Raw genomic sequence first — 27,792 nt, 5'->3', positions numbered from 1 at the left:
GCATAGTGCTGAGTAGCGCCACCCCCTTTCCCTGGGCCCAGCATTCTGAGTTTAGCCTTTTTACCCACCAAGAGCATCCCCTAGGCACCCTTGAGGCTGAGCAGTTCAACACAGTCTGAAATGAGCACACACTGAAAGCCTCCGTGAGGTCTCAGGAGGATGGTACGAACATTCTGTGACATCCTGGCCGAGAACACCCCACTCATAGGGTTGGTACCATAAGCATCACAACCGCTCAGTAGGTGCCAAGGTGTGTATCCACCCCACTGTGTCAGCCACGTGCAGTCCCAAGGAACAGAACTTTACACTCTGCCCACTCATCAACACAGAAATCCTAAGTTACACTCCTGATAAGAACCGACGCTCAGGTGCATTATAAAATATAATTCTGTGGTGGCCGTGTCTGACACTGCACTGGCGCTGTTCAGATTCTAGGTTGAAGTCTCAACAAAATTGGCTTTGCAGGCCAGTCTACAATCAATGCATAAGGGACCGTAACAAATTCTGCCTTAGCATGTAATCTTGTCAAGAGCATCTCTATGCAACAGCTTAGAAACAAGCCACCTGCATGTCTGTTGACAAATGCAGCATTGAGCCTGCTGCACGGCAGGCCCGTAAAGGATGCCCAGCAATGGCCAGTAGCATCATTCCTAGGTCGTTGCCGAACTGGGCCGCGCTGTTTAGGCAAGATACCTTAGTGTGCGCGTTGATTCCGGGGGCACAATCGGTGACGCGACATAATTGGGGAAGACGGTTTGAAGATGATACCGCTGGGCAGCACCCGATGCCGCATCTCACAGCGTCGGGGGACAAAGGGCAGCGGAGCGGCGTGCGGCACACACACGGGCTCGCCGAGGTCGCACCCCCCCCACCCCCGGCACCGCGTGACCCGGCCACGTTCGCCGCTCAGAGGGATTCCCTCTCCCTTTGTCTCGTCACCAAAGCAGCGCGCGAATAAAGGGGACGGTCTTAGGCTACGGGGTCGTGACCCAGAAGGGGCAGGGGTCACCGGGGGCTCAGATGGAGGTCGAGAAGAGGAGAATACTGCGCCAAATTCCCTAGCACCCCCCCCCCAACAATTAATACCGTATTGATTATACCGTGATCTTCATGGGAATTTTTTTTTTACAATTGTTTAACAGGAAAAACTTGAGGAACGAAATTCCGTGGTTGGAAAAAACTCACATGTATGACGGGGGGGTGGGGGGCAACACTCAAAGCTCTGCAGGGGTAGATTAAATAAATCATATCTGCATCAAAATCTCATGGCCAACCTACAGACCTGAACAAGGTAAAACACAGATGCGATGTTACATCAGTAATCACACCATAAACACCTGTCCCCGCATGCTCACCGTATGCTGCCAGCTTTCACCGGTGGACAGCAGGAAAGAGAGTCTGTGCTAGCTTTACAAATGCGCGCCAAACATGAAAGCCATCAGTGAGACGCATTTACGATGATAGTTCAGGAGGAAGCGTGGCTGTTTTCCCAGTTAAAAAAATATATTCTATAAAACGTACCACTTAATGCGAGAAAATGCTGCCGTCGAAAAGGTCCGATAATGTGTAAATGCTCAGGGATTTTTAAAAGTGTTTTAATGGGCGGCTATTACATGACAGCCAAGTGCCATATAATATTTAACAGCCAGAAAGTACTGATGATCATTATTTTAAATGAAGAGGCTCCGAGGTAAAATAAAATGTCTAAAGACAATAGCCACTATTTGCTAAAGCTTCCTGAAACTTAGAGGTGTCATGGAATGACGGATCAATCATTCCTCTATCGGAAAAGGTAGATAAACGGACTTGAAGACCCACAGACCCATTGGCCCCTTATCGTACGTCTATACATTTTCACGAAGAACATTATGAACAGCATAACAAAAATAATCCGAGGCCAACCAGGAGGGTTTACAGGGTTTACCATTGACCATGCACATCCCAGGAACCAAGTTCTGGAAGAGAAGTTTGGTTCATGCTGTGCCTTTGTAGACGATGAAAACACATTTAATTAGTAGATATTTATGCGGTCACCCAGGGCTCTCACATGCAAAGACAGACTTTTTTTTATGTAGACATTACAGAAGCCTTTACAAAAAATAGAACAGCCGCACTGAGATGAGATGAAGAATGTAGAGGGATGCATGTTAACATGGGAGTCAGACAAGGTGACCCGCTCTGCAACAAAGCTATTCAGAACGACGTGAGAAGATATTCGATGAAAATCACACTGGAGAAACTAAGGCATAAATGTTAATGGAGAAAAACCATGAACAATCTTACAATTTGCTGACAACATAGACATAATGTCAAATGGGAATTAAATAAAGGCAATGTTATAATACAAATAATTTGACAAAAGGCTGCAAAATTGGCTTCAGGATAAATATGAGCCAAATTAAAGGTCATGTACAACAAGCTCACTCAACAATGGGGGCCGTCTTTGGGAGGGTCACAAACTGGAAAACACAGCAGCAGGTTGTGAATATCCACGACAGCTACTGAAGGCAGACCGAGAGCAGAAATATGAAGCAAAAATAAAGAGGTGGAGGAGAAGGGGGTGCAGCGATTGTGGAAAGCTAAACTTGATCATGAAAAGTAACACAGCAACGTGCCCCAAATAAGATTTTTTTAACCAGTGCGTACAACTGGCTCAAGAATGGTCATCAAATGTGCATGCGAAGAAGCATAGATACACACGCCTGGGCTTGCATTGCAAGATAGACAGAAGACGACATGGATTAGATAACACACACAGGTTTAAGTCATAATTCCATTTGTGAATAAAAGTGTGACTGAGCAGGACACGTCACTCGAAGAAATGATGGCCGATGGTCTTGAATAATAACGGCGTGGCAGTCAAGGGATGGAGCTCTTCCTCGGGGATGCCCACCAAGGGGATGGAGCGAAACTACTGGACTTCGCTCATTGGATTCCTCCAGTATAAAGATTCTGAATCGGAATCTGCTCATGTGCAGGTGCCAGGTAGTTTATTACAACGCAGAGCTGCGAGACATGGTGACAGCAGCTTGTGAAGGCATTCATCCTGCAGTGAACTGATTATGGCAGATGATGACGATGATGTACACTCATACACTGACCGATCACTGCGTTAGATTACAGTGTACAATAACAAAATAGCAAAATACAAACGACTGACCCTCGTACACATAGGCCGCGGTCACATAACCGTGCATGTGACTATTTTTCATTGCGACATTAAGGCGATGAAAATGGTGCTATTACACAAATGTATCTGCGCACCAACAAAAAAACTGTTTATGTTAATTTTAAGAGGTATCTAAAATAATGAGCGCAAACCAGATTGCTGCATTTTATCAGAAAAAGAGTAACCTCTGCAAAGTATTTAAAAAAATAGGTCAGCTATTTTCAATTCCAACAGGTGCTGTGGTTTTCAGATGCCAGAGAGAGGCCCACCGTTGACTCGGCTTGCCCGGCTTGTACGTACGAGTTAAAGAAATCTGATCAGACGAGGCGGTGGCACGAGCCGAGCTCTTGGCAGGCAAAGTGCCGCGTGCTTGGCCTCTCGAACGTTTCAGCGCACCCGGAAGGCACCGGCCGCAGGTGAAAGCGCGCGGCGAAACAAACGCAGCCACCGCCGCCGTCGCCGCCGGGTGAGTCGCGGGAAAGCAAGTGTGGCTGCATCGACGCTTTCGTCTGCCTTGGCCGGTCGACGATTAACAAACAAAAAACCCCTGCAGATAAAATAGATTTTTTTTTTCTTCCTTGAACCTAACCCAATGCTGAGGACCGCAGTTCGTTGTCGTGAACGACGGACAGAACGGCTCTCCACAGGGCGCGCAGAAACTCCGTATCTCGTTCCAGCATCCCACTCAAGGAGATGCAACAGGCCAAGTGGTTGCACGGTGCTACCTGCTATGGACATTTCCTGGCATTATGCGATGTACTATTTGCGAGGAGTTCCGGGAGACGTTTATGCCCTTCACGACATGACCCCAATAACACAAATGGGATATAGATAATGATACATTTTAAAACTCTCGTGTCAAAAACAAAGATAACATTGTCATCTAGATTTTACTTTTGAAAACAAGTTCCTAAGGGTATAGCAATGGCACTGTGTAAAGTGAAAGCGACTGGAAAAATGCATTCCTGCAGACCAGCAGCCGTAAGAATTGGGTGTTTTTTGTTGTCATGAAACGACATGCACACACCCGACCAGCAGCGCTCTCGGCTTTCATGCAGAAAACTCCTAAAGGACGTAGACCAGATCAACATAAACGAACACCGTCGATGCTGTCCAATTCTACACTCCGGCTCGCCCAGACACGTACTGGAACCCACGGGGGCCTGGGCACACAGGTTCCCTTCTGGCCCCGATCGGTTTGCAAACACGGATGCGCGATTGCGATCCTTCGTACCGCGCACACAGGCACCTTGCTGCAGAGCGACCAAAATCATTACGGTGCAGGTAAGGCCGGGGGGTCAGACAATGGCGGCTATAAAAATACAAGACTGTAACATTTACCACTATACAGCCACCGTGGCCTGGCGAGCATGAGTTGGCACCAGCGAGGCGCTCCGCACGAGCACACGGACTGTAATGGAAGCACCGCTCGGCATGTAATGTGACAACGCGAACACACACACACTCGTGCTGGTCTCGCAAAGTGTCCAAGATGTATTGGGGATGCTTTCGCTGGTTTTTTTCCTTGCGATTAATATATGTCTTTAAAGTGAATAAACAACAAGACTCGTTTTGCTCTTTGCTAACAGAGTCGACGTTTCGGACAGCTGGTCTTACTCAGGGAGCCCCAACAGATGAAGAAATATTGGGTGTTATTTTTATAACTTTTCACTCAACAAGTGCTGACTTGGCCAAGAAGGCAGACTATTTATGCACAGCACATATATAGTATGTTGTACACATGTCACTAATATACGCAGCATGGCACGAAACACGACCGCTGTTTTGCAGCATACGGCAACAACTTTCCAAGCTTACTGATGGGCAGCGTGCTTCAAGATGCTGTGAATTAAAACTCAGAGACTATGCACACGTTGCAATGATGTCCATCGGCTGGCATGCTAGAACCCTCAGGTTTAACGATAGTAGCGAAGATTAGGGGGATACATGGATGATTACGGCACTCAACATTAACGATTATCATCATCAGCCATAATAAATCCACAGCTGGATGAAAGCCAACATAAGCTGCTGCAAGCTCTCACGGTCCTGAAATGTAATAACCCACCCCGTCACCTGCACCACAAGCGGATTAATCATCGCCAGCAACATGACCATCGGTCACATTCTCCTGCCACTTTCCAACGAGGAATCTCTCACATCGCTCGAGCCATGCGGGCGGAGTGAAGGGGGTCTCTTGCAGAGGTTGCGGACCACGGCTCACGACGCGAGCCGTCTTCCTCGTGGGAGCGGTGACGAGGCTAGCGACGATGGGAGCGCGTTCGTCTGGTCGTGGCAGCTGCGTGCGTTCTGCATGCCCTGCCAAGCGGTAGTTGCCTCACTCTCTCTTCCTCATCGGTTCTTTATTTATTTGGTTTGTTATACTCCATTTGCTATTGCACCCTTTCACAATTTGTATCCCAATTCTTCCTGCAGACCGTTCATGTACTACTCAGCAAAGTGTTTAATAATGCAGGCTGCTCTTGCTATCCTCGTAAAAGCAACAGACACATGCCGCAATAATATCCTTCAAGGGACTATCTTACAAATCCACTTCAGCTGTGCAGACAAGCCAGTGGTTTGGCCTGTCGCTGTCGGCCAGGCCAATTAATCCTCAAGAATAGAGAGCTCGGCTAAATTAGAGGCAAAAGGCACATTTTATACGACACATATATAGTGTCGTCATTGGTGACCACACTGGGTTGTGGACATCAAATTCACCGCATATTAAAACTCTGGCGTTATCAGACTGGAGACCAGGACTCCAACCTATGTTCTCACCGGCACTGGTTCAGAACTTAACAAGCACAGGTGAGGCGAGCTCCCAGAGATGCCGGATACCTAAACGCCCATTCCCCCGACACCGCGAGCGTCAGCAGCCAGGAGCGTGTGCACACACGCAGCACACCACAGCACCACACCACACACACAGCACACCACACACGCAGCACAGCACACACCACAGCACACACGCAGCACACCACAGCACCACACACACACGCAGCACAGCACAGCACACACGCAGCACAGCACACACCACAGCACACACGCACCACACCACACATGCACCACACACTACATCACACAGCACACACGCGCCACACACGCAGCACAGCACACACGCAGCACAGCACACACGCAGCACAGCACACGCACCACAGCACACACATGTGTACACCAAGAGATGCCCCGAAGACCACGATCCCCCACGTTGCCTACCTACATCAGCTGTTGGGGCCGGTGCTGTTCGCGAGCCTGATCAAGTGCAGCACAGTGCACGAGGGGGTGGTGTAGCTATAACCGCGCCTGGCCGCCTTTGTCTCCCCACTGCTGATGTTTTAACACCGTACCAACTAACGCAATAAAGGCTGAGTCAACCTCGGGAAGGCCCAGGCCCGGTCGAGATACACCAACACTGCACACGCACTACACGTACAGCTCATGCATACAAGAATGCTAAACTATACATTGTTGTTTTTCACCAGGCAAGTCCCACTGAGTTACCTGGCTCTTTTTCAGAAGCAACCTGGCCACAAATGACAGCTCAGCGAAGTGGCTGATTACGTGGAAATGTATAGCAGCCAAATACTCCACAATGCATAATCGCAGCACATAACGCACCAAAGCACAAAACAATGCCACTGACCAAACACAGCGCGGCCACAAACACCACCCATGTACTGTACAGCATCAGTGACAGCCAAGAGGAGAGCTTTGACAACAGTGCACACACACACACGCACGTGAACTGTGCTTCGCAGCACACACACACACGTCTTGGGGGCCCAGGGCACACTCAAATGCGTACGCCAACAACAACACCACGCACGCACCAGCACATCACACCGACACGGCCGGCACTCTCAAACGACACCACCGCAACATCCAACGCGGCCAATGTCAAACTAAGGCAACACACGCGCCGACAACAACAACAACACCACCAACACCGGCAGGAAAGCACGGTCCCGCGTTCAATCTGTACCGTCCTCCGGGGCACACGGGGGAGGGGCTGCTGGGGGGGCTGTGTGCCGTGTGCCGTGGCAGGCAAGACGCCTGTGGTCACTGCACAGCACCCCAGCGAAGGGCCGTCACACTCACAACGGTACACGCACGCCCACGACTGAGTACACGCAACGAGTGCATGTACTCAGCCTCGCTACTCTAAAATGTTCGTACCCGATGCGTATTAATGGGGCACACGCAGTGCGTTGGACTCTGTGCCTGAGTACACGATCCATCAGCCCACACGAATCAAGAGCGACATAGTACACAGACCCCTGTGAGTCCAGTACTCACACAGCAGCCACAATGGGGCCCTAGTATCATCAGAGTACACACACACGCCTGTGAGTGGTGTGTACAACACTGCAATCACAAACACTCCACAAGCACACGCGGTGCACACATCAAAGGGCGCACAGTGCAAGTATAACAACAACACACACACCTAGGATTGCATAACACGTCTTGCGGTACACAGCGCAGACTAAGCGCCACTTCGTACACGTTGACAGCACGAGAAAACAGCTCTCCACTCCACATCACGTTCTACACACAACGTGTGCACACACACATCAAGTTGCACATCATAATACACCTCGTATAGCCTACGCACAAAATCAGCATATGCACATCAGTGTTCAGTGTACACCCATCATTCTGTACGCAATTATGTACACGCATTATTGTGCGCACATCACAGTACCCAAATCAGTGTACACACATCACAATACACACGTAACAGTGTACACACATCACAGACTAGACATACGAGTGTAAACGAAGCACAATGCACGTAAGTGTACACACACCACAGTAAAGACATCAGTGCACACACGTTACTATCATGTATACGATTCAGTGTGTACACAACTGTAGTATACCAAACTTCAGTGTAGACACATCAGTGTACACACCACACACACACACCACAGTGTACACACACACACCACAGTGTACACACACACACCACAGTGTACACACACACACCACAGTGTACACACACACACCACAGTGTACACACACACACCACAGTGTACACACACACACCACAGTGTACACACACACACCACAGTGTACACACACACACCACAGTGTACACACACACACCACAGTGTACACACACACACCACAGTGTACACACACACACCACAGTGTACACACACACACCACAGTGTACACACACACACACCACAGTGTACACACACACACACCACAGTGTACACACACACACACCACAGTGTACACACACACACACCACAGTGTACACACACACACACCACAGTGTACACACACACACACCACAACAACAACAACAACCGCCATTCGCCACTAAGTGGCGGTGACGTCACCACGACGCTTGTGCCAGGCCATGTGCACCTTGAGGCCACGTGAAGTGTCGAACGCCCGCTGGCAGGAGGTCACGGGGCAGACCCAGGTGCCACGGGTCGACTGACCGAGATGACCGAGATGACTGGCTGATGCACCACCTGTGCCCCCTACTGTGCCAACTTGCTGTGCTTTAGCCACCCGGCGCTCCGCTCGTTGTTGTGAGCGTCGCTCCTCCGCCCTCCGTTGTTGTTGGAGGGCGACTGCCTCCAACTGCCCAGTAGCGTCCTTCACGAGCCTCCTCCACTGAGGCCGATCTTGACACCGCTGGTACCAGTCATCGGCAAGTCCACTCAGCTCCACGTCCTCCTGTACCACATCACTCCATCTCTTCTCTAGCCCGTGCCGCGCCCGTTTAGCCCCCTCGATCCGGCCGAACAAAAGCTGTTTAGGCATGCGGTGGCTGGGCATGCGGGCTACATGACCCAGCCAACGCAGCCTTGCCTGCCGGAGGAGCTCACTGATGGGACTTTGCCCAGATCTTTCAAGGACTTGTGAGCTCCTCACACAATCCAGCCTGGTCAAACCCAGGATGGATCGTAGGCAGGCCAGCCTAAATGTTTCCAACCGGCGAAGATGCTCCACTAGGGGGGTCCACCACAGTGTACACACACACACACCACAGTGTACACACACACACACACAGTGTACACACACACACACAGTGTACACACACACACACACAGTGTACACACACTACACAGTGTACACACACTACACAGTGTACACACACACACTACACAGTGTACACACACACACTACACAGTGTACACACACACACACACAGTGTACACACACACACACACAGTGTACACACACACACACAGTGTACACACACACACAGTGTACACACACACACACACAGTGTACACACACACACACAGTGTACACACACACACACAGTGTACACACACACCACACAGTGTACACACACACCACACAGTGTACACACACACCACAGTGTACACACACACACCACAGTGTACACACACACACCACAGTGTACACACACACACCACAGTGTACACACACACACACCACAGTGTACACACACACACACCACAGTGTACACACACACACACACCACAGTGTACACACACACATCAGTGTACACACACACCACAGTGTACACACACACCACAGTGTACACACACACACCACAGTGTACACACACACACCACAGTGTACACACACACACCACAGTGTACACACACACATCACAGTGTACACACACACATCAGTGTACACACACACACACATCAGTGTACAACAGGACCACCACCACTATCACACGACGCTGTGTTGCCGCGTCCGCACCTTGCGCAGGGCCGCGATGAACAGTCCCCGCCATTTCGAGGCCGCCTCGTCGCTGCTGAAGTCGTAGGCTGGCTGCATCGTGCCTCTCCCTCCCTCGTCCTCTCTCTCAGCACACTCTCACACTCACTCACCGAGACACACTCACTCACACACTCTCACTCACTCACTCTCACACGCCGAGGCACACGGGGCTGATCCCGCCTCTACATGCGAGAGCCTCTCCCTGCCGCTGCCTCCTCCGTCCCAGCGCTCGGCGTGTACTGTAGTACAGTGCTGTAGTACAGTGCTGTACTGTATGGAGCGCGTTAGTCCGACGGTAAAGATCCAGCAGCGTTGGTGGCGATTCTCTGGCCGGCACGCACACACGTGGAGGTCGACAGTGGCGACAGCAGTGGTGCTGCTGCTGCTGCTGTAGTTGCAGGAGGCCTGTTGGTTGTGTCTTCAACACCACACGAGGAAGGCTGACGGCGGGCCCACGCACAGCAGAGGAGACCTCGCTCGGCACATCCACCACCGGCCACCTCCTTCCTCTTCTCCGGGACCTCTCTTCGTCTCTCCGTCTCTCTCGACAAGACGAGTGGCGACAACCAAACGTCGCCGTCACACCGAGAGGCTGCGAGCCGGCGATGGGGGCGAGTCTCGAGCGCTGGGGGTGCCTCTACCGCACCGTGCCGGCTGCTGCCTCGGCCTCCTCTCCACGTGGCGGGGCCGTGCCCCCCTCCGCCACCACCTCCATGGCCCCGGGCGTTCCACCGGGGGCCCTCGTGGGCGATTCGTGGGCGCTGGTCACAGACGCACGAGGTTCAGGTCCCGAAACGTCGAAATGCAGAGACGTCTTCTCCTGAGTCCAGTGGCGGAGTTGTGGAGTGTCGCGGGATCGATGCTTGAGGTCCCCGTGAGGTTTGCGGATAATTCGTTTCGACTTTTAATGACTCTTGATTGTGAGCTCCAGATTCGTGAAGTTGATGTCTGGCGTCGTCACCGATTCGGTTTAACCAGACCCGGAGCTGTACTTGGGGGATCTGCAAGATGATGTATTCGACCTGGAGGTTGAGTTTAACAACGTAGATGTATATTGGGGTTTGTTCAGGGAGAATTATTTTAACCTTCGCGTTCCTAAGTCCTGAGGTCAATTTATTTTGACGAGTTTGTATTTACGGGCTCCCGAATTCTTTATCCAGATCCAGAATTCGAATACAGCGATGATAATTATTCAAGCTCGTGTACCTTGCCGTATTCTTAAGGCCAATTCCCAAAGTTATGTTTACTGCGGTTTAATTATGGAATCTTCAGTGCCGATTCCCAAACGTGGCGTTGGAACTTCCCAAGTTCTGCTCCGGGTTCGCCGCGGTCCCGGCCGAGCGAGGCTGAACCCCCAACCCCCAACCCTACTACCAACACCACCACCACCACCAACCCCACCACCACTACCAACACCACCACCACTACCAACACCACCACCAACAACCCCACCACCACTACCAACCCCACCACCACTACCAACACCACCACCACTACCAACACCACCACCACTACCACCAACCCCAACACTCACACCACCAACTCCACCAACAACCCCACCACCACCACCTCCTCTAGCGAGGTGTTCACCGCAGCAGCAGCAGCACGGCAGACGCCACGGAGACTGCGCGTGTTGCAGCAAAACCCGCGCGAGAACGACGCCGCCGCCCACCCCCCTGGCAGCCTCTCTACCCCGTCTCTCTCTCTCCCCTGTCGTCTGTCTCTCCCCTCTCTCCTCTGTAGTCTCTCTCCCCTGTCTCTCTACCCTGTCTCTCTCTCCCCTGTAGTCTCTCTCCCCTGTCTCCTGTCTCACGCCGCTTCGCCCTCTCGTGCTGCGCGCCGCCTTATCCCCGCGGTAGAAACACGCCGCGTGTGGCGGCAGGCGACTAGGCTGCTTCGCCGCGTGTCTCCCCCTCTCCCCCTCGCTTCGTGTCGTGCTCGCACAACCCCCAAGCCAAAACACGGAAAGGACAAAAAGAACCCCGAACGAAGAAACGAATTTAAAGAATTCGTAGAGAGGCGGGAGGCGCCAGAGGCGGCGCAAAGGTCGCGAAGCCCCCCGAGCGCGCAGGCCGCGGGGTCCTCCCCGGCTCGCCGGACCCGCGACGTCTGTGGCGACGTCTGTGTTGATGGTCACGATGTGATGGTGATGATGGTGGTGGTGATGATGATGATGCCTGTTGTGGCTTGGCAGCAGATGGAGAGGTTCAAGGTTCAAGAGGAGGAGCAGCAGCAGCGCCGGCCGCCGGGCCCCGCTTCGCGACTGCTGCTGCCGCTGCCGCCTGCCCAGTGCGCATGCGACGGGCGGGATGACGACGACGATGACGACGGCGGCGGTGGAGGGGGAGGAGGGGGATTTATTTTATTTATTTTGGAGGGAGACGGAGATTGGTCGGGATCTGTGAGACGATGATGATGTGGTCGTTGGTGGTGGCGGCTTTTATTACGTGACAGTATTAGGGGGTTGCCAGACGTTGGGAGGAGATTGTGCGCGCGGAGTTTTTGTAAAGATGTCAAGGTGGTAGACGACACGGTGATTATGATGTTATGTTTTGATGATGAGTCACATGAATACGTGTTATGTGTTACTTTTGAGGGAGGCGAGACGTTTGTTGGCTGTTATTTTGTTAGGACGGCGTGAATCTGTATTATTTATTTACACTGTTTTGGAGGGTCATGTTCACAATAGAAGAACCATGAGGTGTTAAAGGCCAAGGTATGTTCATGTTACCTGGATGAGATTGTCTAATAAAGCCACGTCAGTCTGTATCCCGTGTGTACCTGGCGAGTTTGTATCCCATTGTGAGCAGTGTGGCCAGCTCCGAGGTTTCCCCTTCAGATCTCTCGGCTTGTTTTGCGTTCACAGAATTTGAACTTGGGGGGGGGGGGGTGTGATTTAAGAGGTGACCTTTAGTCTTAGATGTTTCCTTACGACTGTTTCCCCTCAGTAATACGTTGCAAGCATGCCTCTTTCAACACGCTGACGCGCTATATTGGTGTGAATAGTGCCCCCTTAATGGGGATCATCAGTCCACTCCAACTCTGCTCCTACCCAAAACCACAACTGTGCGAATCACAACACACACAGTGATCTTGAAATCACACGGATTAAAGCTGGTTTTTATAATCGGAATCATCAGCTCAACTTGCACCTGCTAACCTAATGCCTGCAGCTGTCGCATGGAGCGATGAATTATTATTATCACATCGCACGATTTTTTTGTTTCTTATTCGGCATTCAAAGTTTCCATTCACCCGTCGTAAGATGTTGCGACGTTCCACGCGGTACGGCGTGGCCGCGGCGCCTACGTCACAATGGCCGCGGCGCCGACGTCACAATCGCCGTGGCGGGTCCCGCGCCGCCACCCGTAGACGCCGACGGGAAGGTCAGGGTCACTCGCACGTGACTCGTGTGCAATGACGTCACCGATAGTGGGGTGGGTGACGACTGGGTGATTGACGTCATGTTCCCCAGCGTAACCGCGGCCATCTTACGTAGGGAACCTCCCCCAACAACACATTGGTGACGTCACTCTCTTGCCTGACTTGGCGCTTCTCCCTACGTAACATGGCCGCCGGGTGATTTGAATGACAGGCGGCGATTGAGGCTTGCGGGTTTAATGAGTGGACAGTAAACGAACCTGTGAATCACAACTAACCGGTTAACCATTACACCCGACCATGAACCGGTACCTGTTGCCCGCGTCGCTGGTGGGAAGCGTGGTGGGAGGATTTGTGCTGCTAAAGTGAGTACCCGAGTGATGAGACGCGCAACGTGACGCTGCGTATCGGTGGGACCGGGCGTTGAGTTTAGCGCACGAGGTTGCTCGCTACACATCGAGTCACAGGTTCACGCGACGTTTGTGCAGATGTTAGCGCGACTTTCTGGTGAGTGGGTTGTGAGTAGAAGTCCACCCGCACTGTACTTTGCGGGAAGTCATCAGCGGTCATCGTTCAGATGAACTTGTCACCACCATAAGAATGTGGAATTTCCTCTACGGACTCAGGAATTTACCCCATAGGATGATTTTTAAGGACTGCATTTAAACAAAAAAACACGCACACAACTGTCCGATGTTGAAACCATCGACCGGAAAAAACCCACGCATTGGAGAGGAAAACTCTTTAACACTTCTCACAGATAGGTCACCGATTTGCTTTACTGCCTCGGGCAACTCATTGCTCAGCGCGCTGTGACATAAACACGTCGTGAACATGTCCTCCTAAAGCCAGGCGAGGAACGGCATGGCATTCATAAGTGGCCATGGTGTGACCCCCCTCCCCACTGTCTTCTTCAAGCTACCCAGGTGACCGGTTCCCCTTGATACAGAGCCTCTTGCAGTGTTAGTCTCAAGACACCAATTCGAATTGTAAGAGTATAATGAATGATTTAACCAGGCGATATCCCGTTGAGACATTACCTGGATGGACAAGGTAAGATTAAAAAAACATAGGTTCATATTTTTGGAGATAGTAAAATTAAAGTAAAACTCAGCCCCGTGGTCTCATTGGGCAATCCCAGTGATAAAAACGCCTTCACCGGTCCTCGTCCACCGTGTGCCCACCACCGTGTGCCACCACCTTGTGCCCACCACCGTGTGCCACCACCGTGTGCCCACCACCGTGTGCCACCACCTTGTGCCCACCACCGTGTGCCCACCACCGTGTGCCACCACCGTGTACCACCACCGTGTGCCCACCACCCTGTGCCCACCACCCTGTGCCCACCACCCTGTCCTGTAGTGACATCGCGGGATGTCACTGAGCAGTGCCAGCCCTAGAGGGGCTCGGTCAGCGCTGGTTGATAGCGCTGGGTGGGGCGTGCAGTGCCAACCCCTACAGGACAGGGTGTGGGAGTGCCGGCTGTAGAAATGAGGTTATTAGAGGCCATGGCACTCTGGTTGACCCGAGAGGACACGTGACCGGTTAAGTCTACAAAGGGGCCCCAGGTGGGGGCTAGGGGTGGTCACGTGGTCGGGGTCCAGATGCTTCTAGATGATTCTGGAAGGTGGGCGTGGCCAAGGGCGGAGCCGGCCACGCCGCAGAGAATATAAGCCGGGTCCCTTAGAGGGACCTGGCGTTGTTCATCTTGAAGAAACCTTCGTCTGCGTTCTACGTTCCAACACGTGGACCTGGACCCGAGCTGTGGTCCCGGTCCGTAGTAGCTAGTTATGTCGTAATTAGTGTAGTTACCCTGGTGGTCACCACCATAGGTTGCTATTCTGTTAAGGGGCAGTTACCCCGTGTGTTGGTGTTGCCTCCAAGAGTACGTCTGCGGCTCAGTTGAACTCACTACATACCCACCACCGTGTGCGCAGGGACTCCATGCATGGCGGGCTTTGCAGCAGTAAGGCCGTGCTGCAGGGCAAGACGGCAATCGTCACCGGGGCTAACACGGGGCTCGGCAAGGAGACGGCGCTCGACCTGGCACGCCGAGGTCACGATGCATGCACTTGTGCGCCATGCCACACCACGTGCCACAGGCCATGGGCACGTGGTGCGGCGTTGTGATGCAGTCGCCACGTCACAGCGCGTCGCGGCCCACCGCTCTCCAACACAGTTGCCGTGTGCTCTGCGCCACACTGGTCGTCATGACAATTTAGAGGATGAACGAGCTGGTGCTAACCCAAGCTTCGTTGCTCACTGGTTTCAGACGCTTGTAAACGTTGCAGTCTGCTGCTAAAGTCATAATTCCACTGATGTGCATTCACAGCCACACAGGCGGTGTAACTGTATCTGTGACTTAGGGCTACGAAGAAGGGGGAAATTGGAACTTGGACAGGGGTTTCCATTTTATTCCTTGGACGAGGACTCATGCCAATTACATTACACCACTGCACCCATATTAAACAAGGATATACGTTGACATGTGTTGGGTTGGTTTGGGGGGGGGCGTGCGTGCTGGCGGTGCGTGCAGGGGCGAGGGTGATCCTGGCGTGCCGCGACGAGGCGGCGTGCGAGGATGCGGCGCGGGAGATTCGCGGGGAGACGTTGAACCCGCGCGTGGTGGCGCGCCGCCTGGACCTCGCCTCGCTCGCATCTGTGCGAGACTTCGCGGCGCACATCAACCAGGGTGCGTCACGCCGTACCGCTCGCTCCAATCCCTGTCACGGTCAGCCCGATAAATGTGGATTTTTAAGAGGATGCATGAAAGTAAGGAGATGGCGAACACACCTGTGTGGACTTCAGACTGTTGTCCCCGCATGCGTGGGTTTTCTCATGCCACTCCAGTTTCCTCCCATATGCGTAAATACCCAATCGGGAACTGATTATTCTCATAAAAAAGGATTCAAAATCCGTGAAGCTCTCCATTATTTAACATTGTCGTCTACACCAAAGTACAAGGCCCACAAGCAGTCAGGCTTGGTGTCAGCAGTTAGACTTGTTATGTCAAGTATATTTTAAAAAATGTTTGAACAGAAACTACACAGTTGCCAATGGTAGAAAACGATTCATATGCCAGGGGCAGAGGAATATGTAAATTATATCATCGGTGCAGGCTCCACCTTGTTTGCACGAGGAGGAAGTGAATTACTTTGACCTTCACCAACCCCCACTAACCATTGTTTAGAAGCATGTTAAAACAGCCCTCATGATCAACATGGCGCGGGAGGCCTTCGTCGAGCAGTGGATTGACAAAGGACAGCATGTTGCTACACTAACACTGTGGGTAACGACGCCTCCGCAGACGAGGAAAACGTTCACATCCTGGTCAACAACGCGGCCGTGATGCGGTGTCCACACAGCACGACGGCGGATGGCTTCGAGATGCAGTTCGGAGTCAACCACCTGGGTGAGCTGCAGCAGCAGCAACAGCAGCATGGTTCTTGTGGTTGGCAGTAGAGCCAAGTAGGTTGCCAACCTACACCTACACATGTTTTACTGTTAGCCCCCAATATATGAACCTTATGGCGGTACCCCGGGGTACCACAGTACCCCGGCTCTCGCCTAATGTCCGTGATGCAGTCATTTTTAGTCTGTTGATGGTCGGCGATGTGGCAATCGACTCATCTCGACGAGCTGTGCACGATGCACCGCTACGGTGCGTACAGCGAGCGTTCAAGGTTTCAGCGCAATCGTCCTCACTGCGTTTCGACATCGTGGAGTAGTAATGATTTCGGATTGATTGGTACCCCAGTCGCGGAGTTAAGTAAACCCCTGGACAAAATTTGTGTCCAGAAATAAAACATTTAATTGCCTCGGCCATTTTTTATTATTTGGTACCCCGGGATACCGTCATAAAGATCATTTGTGTAATTTCTTTAGACACTCTTTATTACCTCCCCCATAAATAAAAAAACTCAATTGTCAAAAAATCTTGCGAATGTTGTCTCCATTCTCATTTGCAGCTTTCTAGCCTAAATAAAGCAGTTTTTTTGTTTTACCTCTAAACACAATGGCCAATGCTTGCAAACAAGTCTCAAAATTTCACATCGCAGCAGACAACATGCTGTGGTAGTGCATAATTGCCTATAAATTCCCTAAATTTACCAACTGTGCCTGCCAGGAATTTGATTATCGACAGTTCAAAGTTGCCCAGCATCAAGTTAATAAATGTTGTGGTTCAGTGGCTCCACACATATCCTGTGTTGATCTTAATCTTAAAATGATGGATAACGACAATTGACGTCAAGGCCACTGACGATGGCTGTAAAGTGTGGATTTGTAACAGAGTTATGGTGCCCAGGATTGTAGTGATCTGGTCGCGGTTGTGGTGGTTTGATGGGGTTGTTGATGGTCTATTAGGGATTTTTTACAGTCTGGTTTTGGGCAATGCCGCCACAGGCCACTTCCTGCTGACGAACCTCCTGCTGGACAAGCTGCGTGCGTCGGCCCCGAGCCGCGTCGTCACCGTGTCCTCGCTGGCTCAGGTGGCCGCATGCCTCGACCTCTCCGACCTCAACTGGGAGCGCCGCAAGTATGACCCCAAGCTGGCGTACTGCGACAGCAAGCTCGCCAACGTGCTGTTCTCGCTGGAGCTCAGCAAGAAGCTGCAAGGTGCGCACTGGCGCTCGGGTGTCACACACGGCGGAGAACGCTGTTCGGCGTGCTCGCACCCAACGCATTCCTTCGTCAACCCTCATCAAGAGGCGAGGTTGCACATTGAGCCTTGTGTCGTAAATTGCTCGCGAACACTGAGGAGGACTGATTATTGAGTATATTTTTGTGGCCAGTCAAGAGGGGCTGTTGTGACCGGTCTCTGCAGTGGTCATGTGGAATTCAGGCCCACCAACGGTGCCACATCCGATATTGTTTTCGTATTGTGGGTGTGTTGCCCGTAGAATGTGTAGTTATGTGGGTGTTGTTGGGAGGTGCACGAGCTTTGCCATGTTGCAGTCCCAGTTGCACATGTCGCACACAACAGCGACGCGTGTGCCGCGTTGTGTGTGCCGTGCAGGCACGGGGGTGACGGCGAACAGCGTGAACCCAGGAGTCTGCAACACGTCGCTGGGCCGCCACACGGGCATGCACAAGTCAGCCTTCTCCAGCTCCGTGCTTGGTATGCCCGGATATCGCAACCGATTGTCAGTTTCTAATTAAATCGCACAAATGCCTTGCGGTTGCTCGACTGCGGTGGATTACATTGTTTTTGTGAACTTGTCAATCTGTCTGTAATTTAGCAGGGGCTACCCTCATTGAGGGGTTCGTTTACACATTCATAATGATGGTAATGCTATTATACAGCACTACTACAGAATTACATCAAAGTGCTTCGCAGGCTAATTTAAGTAAACCACTATGAGTTAAACATTCACATGACATATAACAAAAAATCAGTTATTGAATTAAACACAAGCAATTAAAGCTATTGAAAATTACAATATATCTCAATAAACATGAATCAAGGCACATAATGAAGATGGTTTTCGAAACAACATTTTAATGTCACTTTAACCGATGGTTCTAATGCAGAAGTACATAAATGATGGCAATAACGTTGATGATGATGACGATTCGTTAATGGTGCAGCCACGTCACTCTGCCCCGCGGTGCCGTGGTGACAGGCCCCTTCTTCTGGCTTGCGGTGCGCTCCCCTCGGCTTGGCGCTCAGCCCAGCATCAACCTCGCGGTGTCCGAGGAGCTTGGGGACGTGTCGGGCCGCTACTTCGACGGAATGCGGCAAGTCGACCCGGGCACGAAGGCCAACGACGAGGAGCTGGCGCGGCAGCTCTGGGAAGCCAGCGCTCGCCTCGTGGGTCTTCACGATCACGGCGGTAGCGGCAAAGGTGGCGCGGGGGAAGCATCGGAGTGCCACGAAGGCCAGGGCGCCGGCGCTCCCAAGCGCTCCGCCGCGGAGGACGGTGCCTAGGCTGCGGCGATCGGCCGAGCTGCTGCTGTGAACTGTGCCCCATGGCCTCTTTGAAAGCTCTTCGAAGGCTGGGCCTCGTCCATATGATGGGTCAATCTGGTAGGACAGCACTAGTTATAAGGGAGGCCCCTCGAGAATGCAATAAGCATCAGTGTGGGGCTGCAGAGATGGGATTGAGGTGCTTTCTGGAGACAGCTGCCAGTCAGCCCTGCATGTAATCCTGTGACACCATGGCCTGCTGATGGCACATCACGGTGCACTGGCGATCACCTAACAGTGCATAATTAGGTCAAATAACACAACGGACTGCTTCAAAGGAAGCCTTAATCAGAGACGTTTCCAACCAGGGCAAGTGGCCGACTATAAACAAATACATATTCTTGGGTCTTTTGGTAAAACCTATCGACTTGACTTCACCGAAAGACCCAAGAATATTAATTCCTGCAGTCACGAAAGTTTTAAGTCAAGATTTACTATAAACAAAGTACAACCACACAAACTGACACTCGCCCTGGCGCGACGGGTTCTCATGTCAGATACTTTTATATTTTGCGCAAATAATGTTTGGGTGCGCGGACCTCTTCCCTCTCCCACGGGTGTTGGTTTGACTGTGCATTGCACTGCGTTAATAAAGGCGTGTGCCCGAGAGTGACGCCGTCACTGATGATCATCACCGCACTGGGTGTTGCACGCGGTCCAGCGTGCACCCGGCCAAGCCGCTCGCTGCACAGGGCACAAACAGGACGTGATTTAGCACAAACCCTCGAGTGGTTTTCCACAACAGCGTTGCGACAGTGCCGCGCGCAGCTACATGGAAAGTGGCACCACGTGAACGGTCGTGCCTGGCTCCGACACTCCAGCATCGTCGGTACGGAAAATCTCAACGCTCTCGTGCGGAGAAGTGTTTAGTGAGATAATGTCGGTGGGAAGTGACGATGCCATCGAAAAAGAAACGGCTCTTGCAGGCTATTCGGACATGAGTTTGAAGCTTCGTTTAGAGAGAGAAATTTTTTTTTAAGTTATGGTGAGGCACTTTTTGATAGCATTTTATTGAAGTCACTACAATGACATTACAATATATAGAAGTGATTAATGCACTTGACCATAACTTCTTTTCTTCTCACGATCAAAGCTTCAAACTTGGAAAGGACAGCAGAGGACACTTAGCCGATATCCGAATACACGTCCTGTTTGTTTTTTGGGTTGAGCTTGAAGAGATCTCATTGTACCACCTATACACTACCAGAGTACACGCTTTTAGCGAGCACCGATTAAAGTCACCTTGGCATACGAGGGTGGTAAGGCCAGCACCAAACACTCCATTACCTTTGCTGACTATATCCAAACCCACACCAGAACACACAATTTAGGCCAAGCCAACATAAGGGATGTCCAGAACAAGTTTACATATAATTTGCACTTTCCACTGTGGCCAGAAACTGAACCCGTTCAAAAAACCACAACCGATTTCCACCATAAAACTGAGAACCGATATAAAAGGTTGTAACAGTTGATTTTCCCCACCAACTATCCGCAGATACTGCCCCTCTGCCATCACATGAGTTGGACTCCTCTTTCTAAGGGAGACCGGCACAGTATAGGCACGAAGTTGGAGGAAGTGGCTCTCCATCAACTGGGTCGGAGTGCGGTCACCGAGGCTGTCACACAAGTCGCCCAAAAGAGGAACCCAGAGCACGATGGTTTCGCTGCCATCAGAGCCTCGCGGGGGATCGAACGGCGCGAGGGGGATTCCCGGTGAATTCTGCGGTTAACAAAGAGGCGAGCGGCAGACTGATGTTTATTCTTTCGGCTTTAATCGCGCAGTTTTTTGTGTAACTAAAGAGGATTAAACAAAACGTGTAGTCAACCAGCCTTTTCAGTTCCAGATGAGTAGCAGCAGCAACAGACGGCATTTGATGACATCGTTACAAAGTATTTTAGTCCCATCAGACAAAAGCGAAGGGTTTACAGTGCCACCAAGAATTATTGTTCAACACGATGCAATGTAGATTGCTGACTTGAATCCGAGATGTAAATCTGTAACTGTCTGCAAAGTCGTCGTGATTCGGTGCATGTGTTTTAAGAGCACCACACGCCCGTGCGTGTATCACACGTGCACGCCCTACAACCTCCGAATATGTTTTATTCAACCGGAACAGTTAATATGTACCTTATATGTACCTTCAGGATTTTAGTTTCAACTTTGTTTTAAGTCGGTATGTTTCGCACAGTTAAAGGTAATGTTACTGTCAATTAAAATTTGAAGTGTACACGAGTCAACCGTGCAAGGTTGTGTGCAAGTGGCATCCAATGAAGGAGCTCTCACCAACCAGTCACGATGTTATGATTAACAATCAACTGCTGACAAGCAAGCCAACCAGTTTACTGCATACGCAATGCAAACCTAAAAATCAAGAACATTTCCACCTGATTCTCATTATTTTCATATTCTGTTTGTGGCTTCGCCTCGAATGGGACACTCAACACGACTGCAGCACCGAGTGTGGGGGTGTGTGGCCATGCACTGGGGCAGACTATCTCCGAGTGGCAACGTTAATCATCCTAATTTAGCACGGGCCTTTTCAACCCTGAAAATGCATTCGTGTTTGGATGTGGTAAGCGTTTAAGACGACAAACATAACACTTTAAACGTATGTAAAGTACAACTAAAACACGCAGAACGCTACTCGAAAGTGATGTATTTTGAATGCATTTACAGGTGTACGTTTATATTTGTTCCGATATTACGAAAAATAAAGTTATTAAATGGGAAGTGAAACAGACATGTATTATATTAAAATATGACCAAAGGCTATGAATGTATAATATATATATAAAAACGATGTCAGATTTTGCACAAAAACCTTTGGGCCACACTGAATTGTGGGAAAAGGCCCCCACAATGCAACGCAAGCCCAACAAAGGACACGCGTGTCCACAGTTTGATCTGGCCTGCAGCCTCTGTGAAAGCATCGAGTGTGGCTTTTTGTGTAACCTATGACGTGTTGCTCGGCTGGAGGATGGGAGATAAAAAAAAACCACAATGCAGAGCAGTGCTGCTCATGTGCCAAACCAACTTACTTTCCAAGCGTCTTGGAGGCATGGTATAACTAAGAGCCCTTTTGAAGTTGCTTCATTCTGTGTCAGGCACTTTGCTGTGGATATTGCACATGCCCCCAGTAACACCGGGTATGGGGTTTCTGCCACTGCGCTTCAAGCTGCCCCGGGTGCTCGTAGCGGTGGGCACGCGGCCGTCTACCAAGTTGACGGGTTTTGAGTGAATTGAGCCATGTTTTTGTACCCATTTTGTCCAGTACCATTACACCTACCTCTCACTATATGTATGCATGGCACAATTCATCGCAGAAAATAAATTATTCCGCTTACGATACACAACTATAACCTATAACAAATAATGTCCCCCCAAATCATACATATTGTATGTCAGTCAGCATCCTTTATTTAACCGGGAGATTAAATAAACCCACGAAGACAAAAAAAAATGTGCCTCTTCTGCAAGGGCGACCTGGGTTACATCAAGACAATTTGAGTGCAGAAAATATTTTTTTTTTAAACATTTAAAATTTGGTTCATGGAGACCCAGCAGGCGCAGTTGCACAGAAGTGGCCGAAGTTGCTGACCCCACGAACCGCCAAACCCTGGGTCACTTGGCCGAGCGCCACACGGACAACGCGTTACGCGGGGTGGTCACGCGGCCTGCCCCAAGAGTTTTTTAAATGTAGAAATCTGCGGCAGCACTCGGGAATTCTCGTGGGTGGCTCTGCTGCCAGAGACGAGTGCTCTGCGCTACTCCGGCCTCCGCAGATTTTGTCTTTAACATAAAGTGATATCGAAAGGAGTGGTATGCGTCTGCATAGCCTCACTATGTACTTTGCATTGTATATGCACAACAATGCCGAGCAGTTATCGGTTCTTGAATCGAAGAGTGACCCCCTAATCATGTAAATTCGTGAGGAGGGTTGAATTGTCAGATGGCACCTATCTTTTCCCAGGTATCCCTTGCGAAAGTAACATCTCTTCAGACTCTTACTCGATTTAAATAAAGGCTACGTACCTAGCGATCTACCTACTTAACACCTACCCACACATCTCTACCTGGCCACACTTAGAAAACGTGTTAGTTTTGATCTGAAAATCGAGTCATTAAGAGCTAATTGCGCTATACTGCCTAACTTCTGGTGGCTGCTTCAACAGATACACGTACGTATGTATGCCGAACTTCTTTCGCACCGTACGTAGCCAAACATGCTAATCGTACGGCATTTGAAGGGCTCCAGACCTCACTGAAAAAAATCAGTACTCAACAGGTATCGCCAAAGAGGTGTTCACAGGGGAACCGGCAGAGGAAATGACGGACAGACGATTGGGCTCCGGTAAAGGAGTGTTCATCCTCCACCGCTAATAAATACAACTACTCGCCTTTTGCCCGTCCAAGGACGGGGGTATTGCAGTAAATTTGAAACTTGCAAGCGAAAAGCAGACCGCGACGTGATATATTCATTGCATCAATTCGTGTGTAATTTGTAAGGGCGCGGTGACACAGACTTGTTTAATTTCAAGGTTATAATCCCTTGTTCATCGTGACGTCCTTTTTACTTTGATGTCTCAACAGCGTTACGGAGATCGCGTGACGTGAGGGTTCTGCCTTTGTCGTGAGGGTTGTAAGTTGACGCCGAGGAGGGGGGAGGAGGCGCTTCGGCCCCCCATGTGGAGTGACGTCACCTGCTCATGAATATTAATGAGGGGCTGGTCGATGTGGAGTGACGTCACGAGCGTTAAGGACAGGCATTCCTGGGTGATGACAGTAGTTATGATGCTGTGGCGTGACGCAAGTGGTCCCCAAAGTGTTGAGCATTTATGATCGCGTGCAACCTCAAGCAGTGTGTGGCTACTGACGTGGTAAGACTACGTCATCCGAGCGGTAACAAAACACATTGTAAACGACGACAGTTTCACAACAGCAGCCAAAAAGTACAACACTAAATAATAATGAGCGTCGTAAACAATAAGTCGGGCAACTGACACTGAAAATACAAAACATGAAAGTACGATATTAAAATCTAAAATCCCAAATACACATTGGGTGATAAATTCATGCAAAAGTGTCTACGTACACCGATAACACTGCTGCTGTCACGAGTCCCAACACTGGCGACCCACCGCCGTCAAACGACGGTGGGGGGGGGGACCGCTGACGAACGGAGAGGCGACGGCGGCGCGTCGCTGTGCGCGTGGACAGGGGCATTTCAGACGTTTATTCAGTACAATTGCACCGGAATATTTCCGAGTTTCGTTTGAAAATGCTGAAAACATTGCCGGAATTTTTTGTTACATTTCTTGCGGACATCTGTTGGGGTTGAACAAACAAAAAGCAAGGTTTTGCTAATGAACGGTGATGATGCACGCTAGCATACCGGCCCGTATGCCCCGGAGTGAAAACGCGTGATGTTGTTACAGCACATTCTCACGTCATTTTTACCATTGGCCTACTTGCACGTTAATGTCAAAATATAGAAATCCGTGGTCAAAATTGAGGAAAAATACCTCATTCAATGTAAAATTTGGAAAATGTTCTATTACATAAATCCCTAAACCCGTGCTGACTAGCTTGGTGAAGTATAGTCAACAAAATACTCATGGCTAATACGGCATGGGTTGCTTCATCCAGCAGTGGATTGACAGGTTTGAAAATTATTATGACTTTTACTGGGAAATGTTTTGTTCCAATATAAAATAAATGAAAATGAACTGGTGAAAGTGCTCATGTGAATACATGCTTGTAGGGTAAAACTGAGTCACAACACACATACTCGCACGACCTTTAAAAATGCAGAGTTCGATTCTCAGGCACTAAATCTCTTTTGTGATCAGTTCCACCCCAAAGTGTGATTTGTTAGAGCGCAATGGTGTGGTCCATTGCCATCGTCAATTACAGCTGCACCAAGCAAACCGTAACGATCAATGACAAGGGACAGTCGCTTCTCTGGGAAATAATCATTTTTTGTTAAGGACAGCGTTTAACGATGCATGCCATTTCATTTCAAGTCCTAAGCCTCACCCTTTTTGGTGAAGACATACCTGAAGCCCATGTACGTTATGACAATGCGAAACGTTGTACATATATGCGCAATACAGTACAGCGTTACGTGTATATAAGGAACGCACAAATACATCGGTGGCTGTAACTATGAATAAACACATTGACATATGATGTGCCTGAGAACACAAGCATGTTGCGTTATCGACAATCTCCACCGTGAGCCACGAGATGTGCTGACGCAGTACCAGCTGACAAGGCAGCAGTCACGGCCGCCTCTAGGACACGTGGGGCTCGCTCCCCGAGGGCAGCCACTGCTCACGACCCAAGCGGCGTGCTCAACAAGGGCGGCCCAAAGGCTCCGCATGCCCGACAAGAATATATATACGGCATTTGGAAGTCTCCTTCCAGCAAACCACTCTCGCTCTTTCTCGCACATTTGCGACAAATGAAACCCATATTTGCAACACATGGGTGCACGAGGTGGAATAATACAGCACGTGAAGAACCGTGCTGCGATGACGGCCACGGCCCACCTGTGGGTCGTGGCCCCAGCTCGGATGTGAACTGTTGTCTGTGCGGGTAAACGGTCAACGCCGAGAGCATTTACACAGCCAGCTGTGTTTAGCTTTACGAGGCCGAGCGTAACGTTCGTGCACAGGCGTGCACTCTCACGTTCAGAGTTAATACCAGTACATGTTACGCATTTCAAAATTAAATATAGGTGTGAAGTCCCTAACGTTCCCAAGCACCCTCTCTCTCTTAACCAATCAAGTTGTGGTTGTCCACGGGTATTTTTTAGTCAGGTTATCTTGGGTATGTTTTCTAGCAGAGTAGAGATAACGGCGGATATGTATGATGATGATGAATGGAATTTCGGGTAGCCGTCCAATACATTATAAAGGTTTTCGTGGTACGATAAGTAAATGGAAACATCACGTAAACTAAATGGGCATGCCGGTGATGTTGACGATGCCGTTCAAACTTGCGCTCCAGGTGTGGCTATGAATGAAACGGTGGGATGGGTAGGCCCACGAGGAGTTGCATAGAGTTTTGATCGATGGGCAGCTATTGTGGCAAACGCATCTCTGTGGCAATGCGGCGGTGAGCGACCTCACGCAAACACGCACGCAAGACCAGACGCACAGCCTCTCACGCGCACGCATGCAGCTCCGACTCTCAGTTCATTGAATACACACACGCACACACACTAGCGTGTGTACACAGACGCTGTAGCTGGCACTACTGGCAAATCATTGTATCTTGTACATGCGCAAACCCCCACCATGGTCATCGAACCGAGGGCATCTATTTTGTAACTGAGGAACGCCTCGCTGAGTCTCACCACTGTTTTTCAGGAGGGTCCTGCCAAGTTTTTTTTTTGCGATGGGGGGGGGGGGGGTGCGATGATCACTACGTACATTCCAATTGCGAGTAATTTTTCAAAATCAGCAAATGAAGCCGGTACGCAATGGCCTACCAATCACGTCGTGGGATCTTTAACGCCCATCGTGCGGCAGACAGCGCGTAGTTATTGCGGCGAGTACACCGGCAGCAACAAGCAGGCGTGCGTAGTCCCATCGCACGGCTCCTCCGTTCCCCCACCCCGCCGCTCTCCGCAGGGGCGCCGCAAAACACACCGCCTACGCGGAGCCGCCCCTCGAGGCTCCGCAGGTTTGTTCCGTTCCCGTCGTCGGTGGCGGATTCTTGAGGGAACAGCTTACAGAGATGGTCGCCAGAACAAAAGAAAAAGCAGAGAACGTGGCCGGTCACCGAGTCGTTGGCAGGGATTGCGTCGGAGCCAAAGCCACGTCCACAACTCGGTGCATCGTGGGCCAGGCAAGCCGTGTGTTAAATCCTGGCCAGGGCGAGGCAGTAAACATGAGAGAGCAGCAGCACAGCTGTGTTGGCCACGTCCCATGTTGCTACACGGCAGTTAACATACCCCGGCATACGCGTGACGACTGCAACCACAGCAAGAAAGTGTCTGCTGCAGGAGGACCCCCTCCCTCTCTTGGCGGTAAGGAACCTCAGCGGAACACGTGGTTGCCCCCGCATTTGAAAGGTCACTCGCAAGGACCCGGAGATCTGTCTTCCAATCGATAGAGTGGATCCAGAGCTGTGCTCCGGCCTTTAGTAAGCTGGCGTGCTTAGAAAGGGCGCTGCGTGTCCGTCTCGGCAGCAGCATCGTACCGACGGGTGACCACTCGCCCTCCGCCCCACAGTTCGGCATGGGTGGCACGCCGGATGGGGACCGGGGCGTGCCATTCGCTGGGGTGCATGGATGATGAGGGCAGGGCATGGATGAGCTGGGTGACGTTGGCGAAGTCAGTAGCTGTTCTCGTGGCCCGCCAGGATGTAGAGGTTGCTGTGCACGGAGGGGTTGTCCGTGGGCCGGCTCTCCAGCACCACCACCCTGTGCCACGCACAAGGCCAGTGTGAGCAGACAGGGCGAGCACGAGCACTTAGTGCTCGCGAGCAACAACACGCACGCACGCAGAGCACGCACACACGTACAGAACGTGC

General features: G+C 50.9%; 3 protein-coding genes across 6 annotated transcripts in view; 1 reads left to right on the top strand and 2 right to left on the bottom strand.

Annotated features, from left to right (window-relative positions):
* The window catches only part of SOS1 (SOS Ras/Rac guanine nucleotide exchange factor 1), a 38,608-nt gene extending 27,341 nt beyond the window's left edge, over nt 1–11,267 (bottom strand). Inside the window, exon 1 of the mRNA XM_078858706.1 lies at nt 9,878–11,267. Coding sequence (XP_078714832.1) covers nt 9,878–9,955 — 78 coding nt within the window. The 5' untranslated portion in view covers nt 9,956–11,267. The remainder of the gene's footprint in view (nt 1–9,877) is intronic.
* A 2,177-nt stretch (nt 11,268–13,444) lies between these two features.
* LOC144933672 (retinol dehydrogenase 13-like) lies at nt 13,445–19,856 on the top strand. 2 transcript variants are annotated; one of them, XM_078858731.1, is made up of 7 exons: nt 13,445–13,644; nt 15,217–15,335; nt 15,816–15,971; nt 16,587–16,691; nt 17,684–17,896; nt 18,297–18,398; nt 18,951–19,856. In XM_078858731.1, exons 1-7 carry the CDS (start codon nt 13,580–13,582, stop codon nt 19,115–19,117), a joined length of 927 nt encoding a protein of 308 aa, XP_078714857.1. In that variant the 5' UTR covers nt 13,445–13,579; the 3' UTR covers nt 19,118–19,856. The 2 variants fall into 2 exon arrangements, with proteins under 2 accessions (XP_078714857.1, XP_078714855.1); XM_078858729.1 differs by having other exon boundaries at nt 18,904–19,856.
* A 204-nt stretch (nt 19,857–20,060) lies between these two features.
* Nucleotides 20,061–27,792, bottom strand: part of LOC144933662 (mitogen-activated protein kinase kinase kinase kinase 5-like) — a 60,046-nt gene continuing 52,314 nt past the window's right edge. For all 3 annotated transcript variants that reach the window (XM_078858707.1, XM_078858708.1, XM_078858709.1), the window contains one exon: nt 20,061–27,682. In XM_078858707.1, the coding sequence (XP_078714833.1) occupies nt 27,595–27,682 (88 nt within the window). In that variant the 3' untranslated portion in view covers nt 20,061–27,594. The remainder of the gene's footprint in view (nt 27,683–27,792) is intronic.

Source organism: Lampetra fluviatilis, chromosome 7 (genome assembly GCF_964198595.1).
Source record: "Lampetra fluviatilis chromosome 7, kcLamFluv1.1, whole genome shotgun sequence".
Lineage (NCBI taxonomy): Eukaryota > Metazoa > Chordata > Hyperoartia > Petromyzontiformes > Petromyzontidae > Lampetra > Lampetra fluviatilis.
This window is presented reverse-complemented; position numbering and strand designations above follow the sequence as displayed.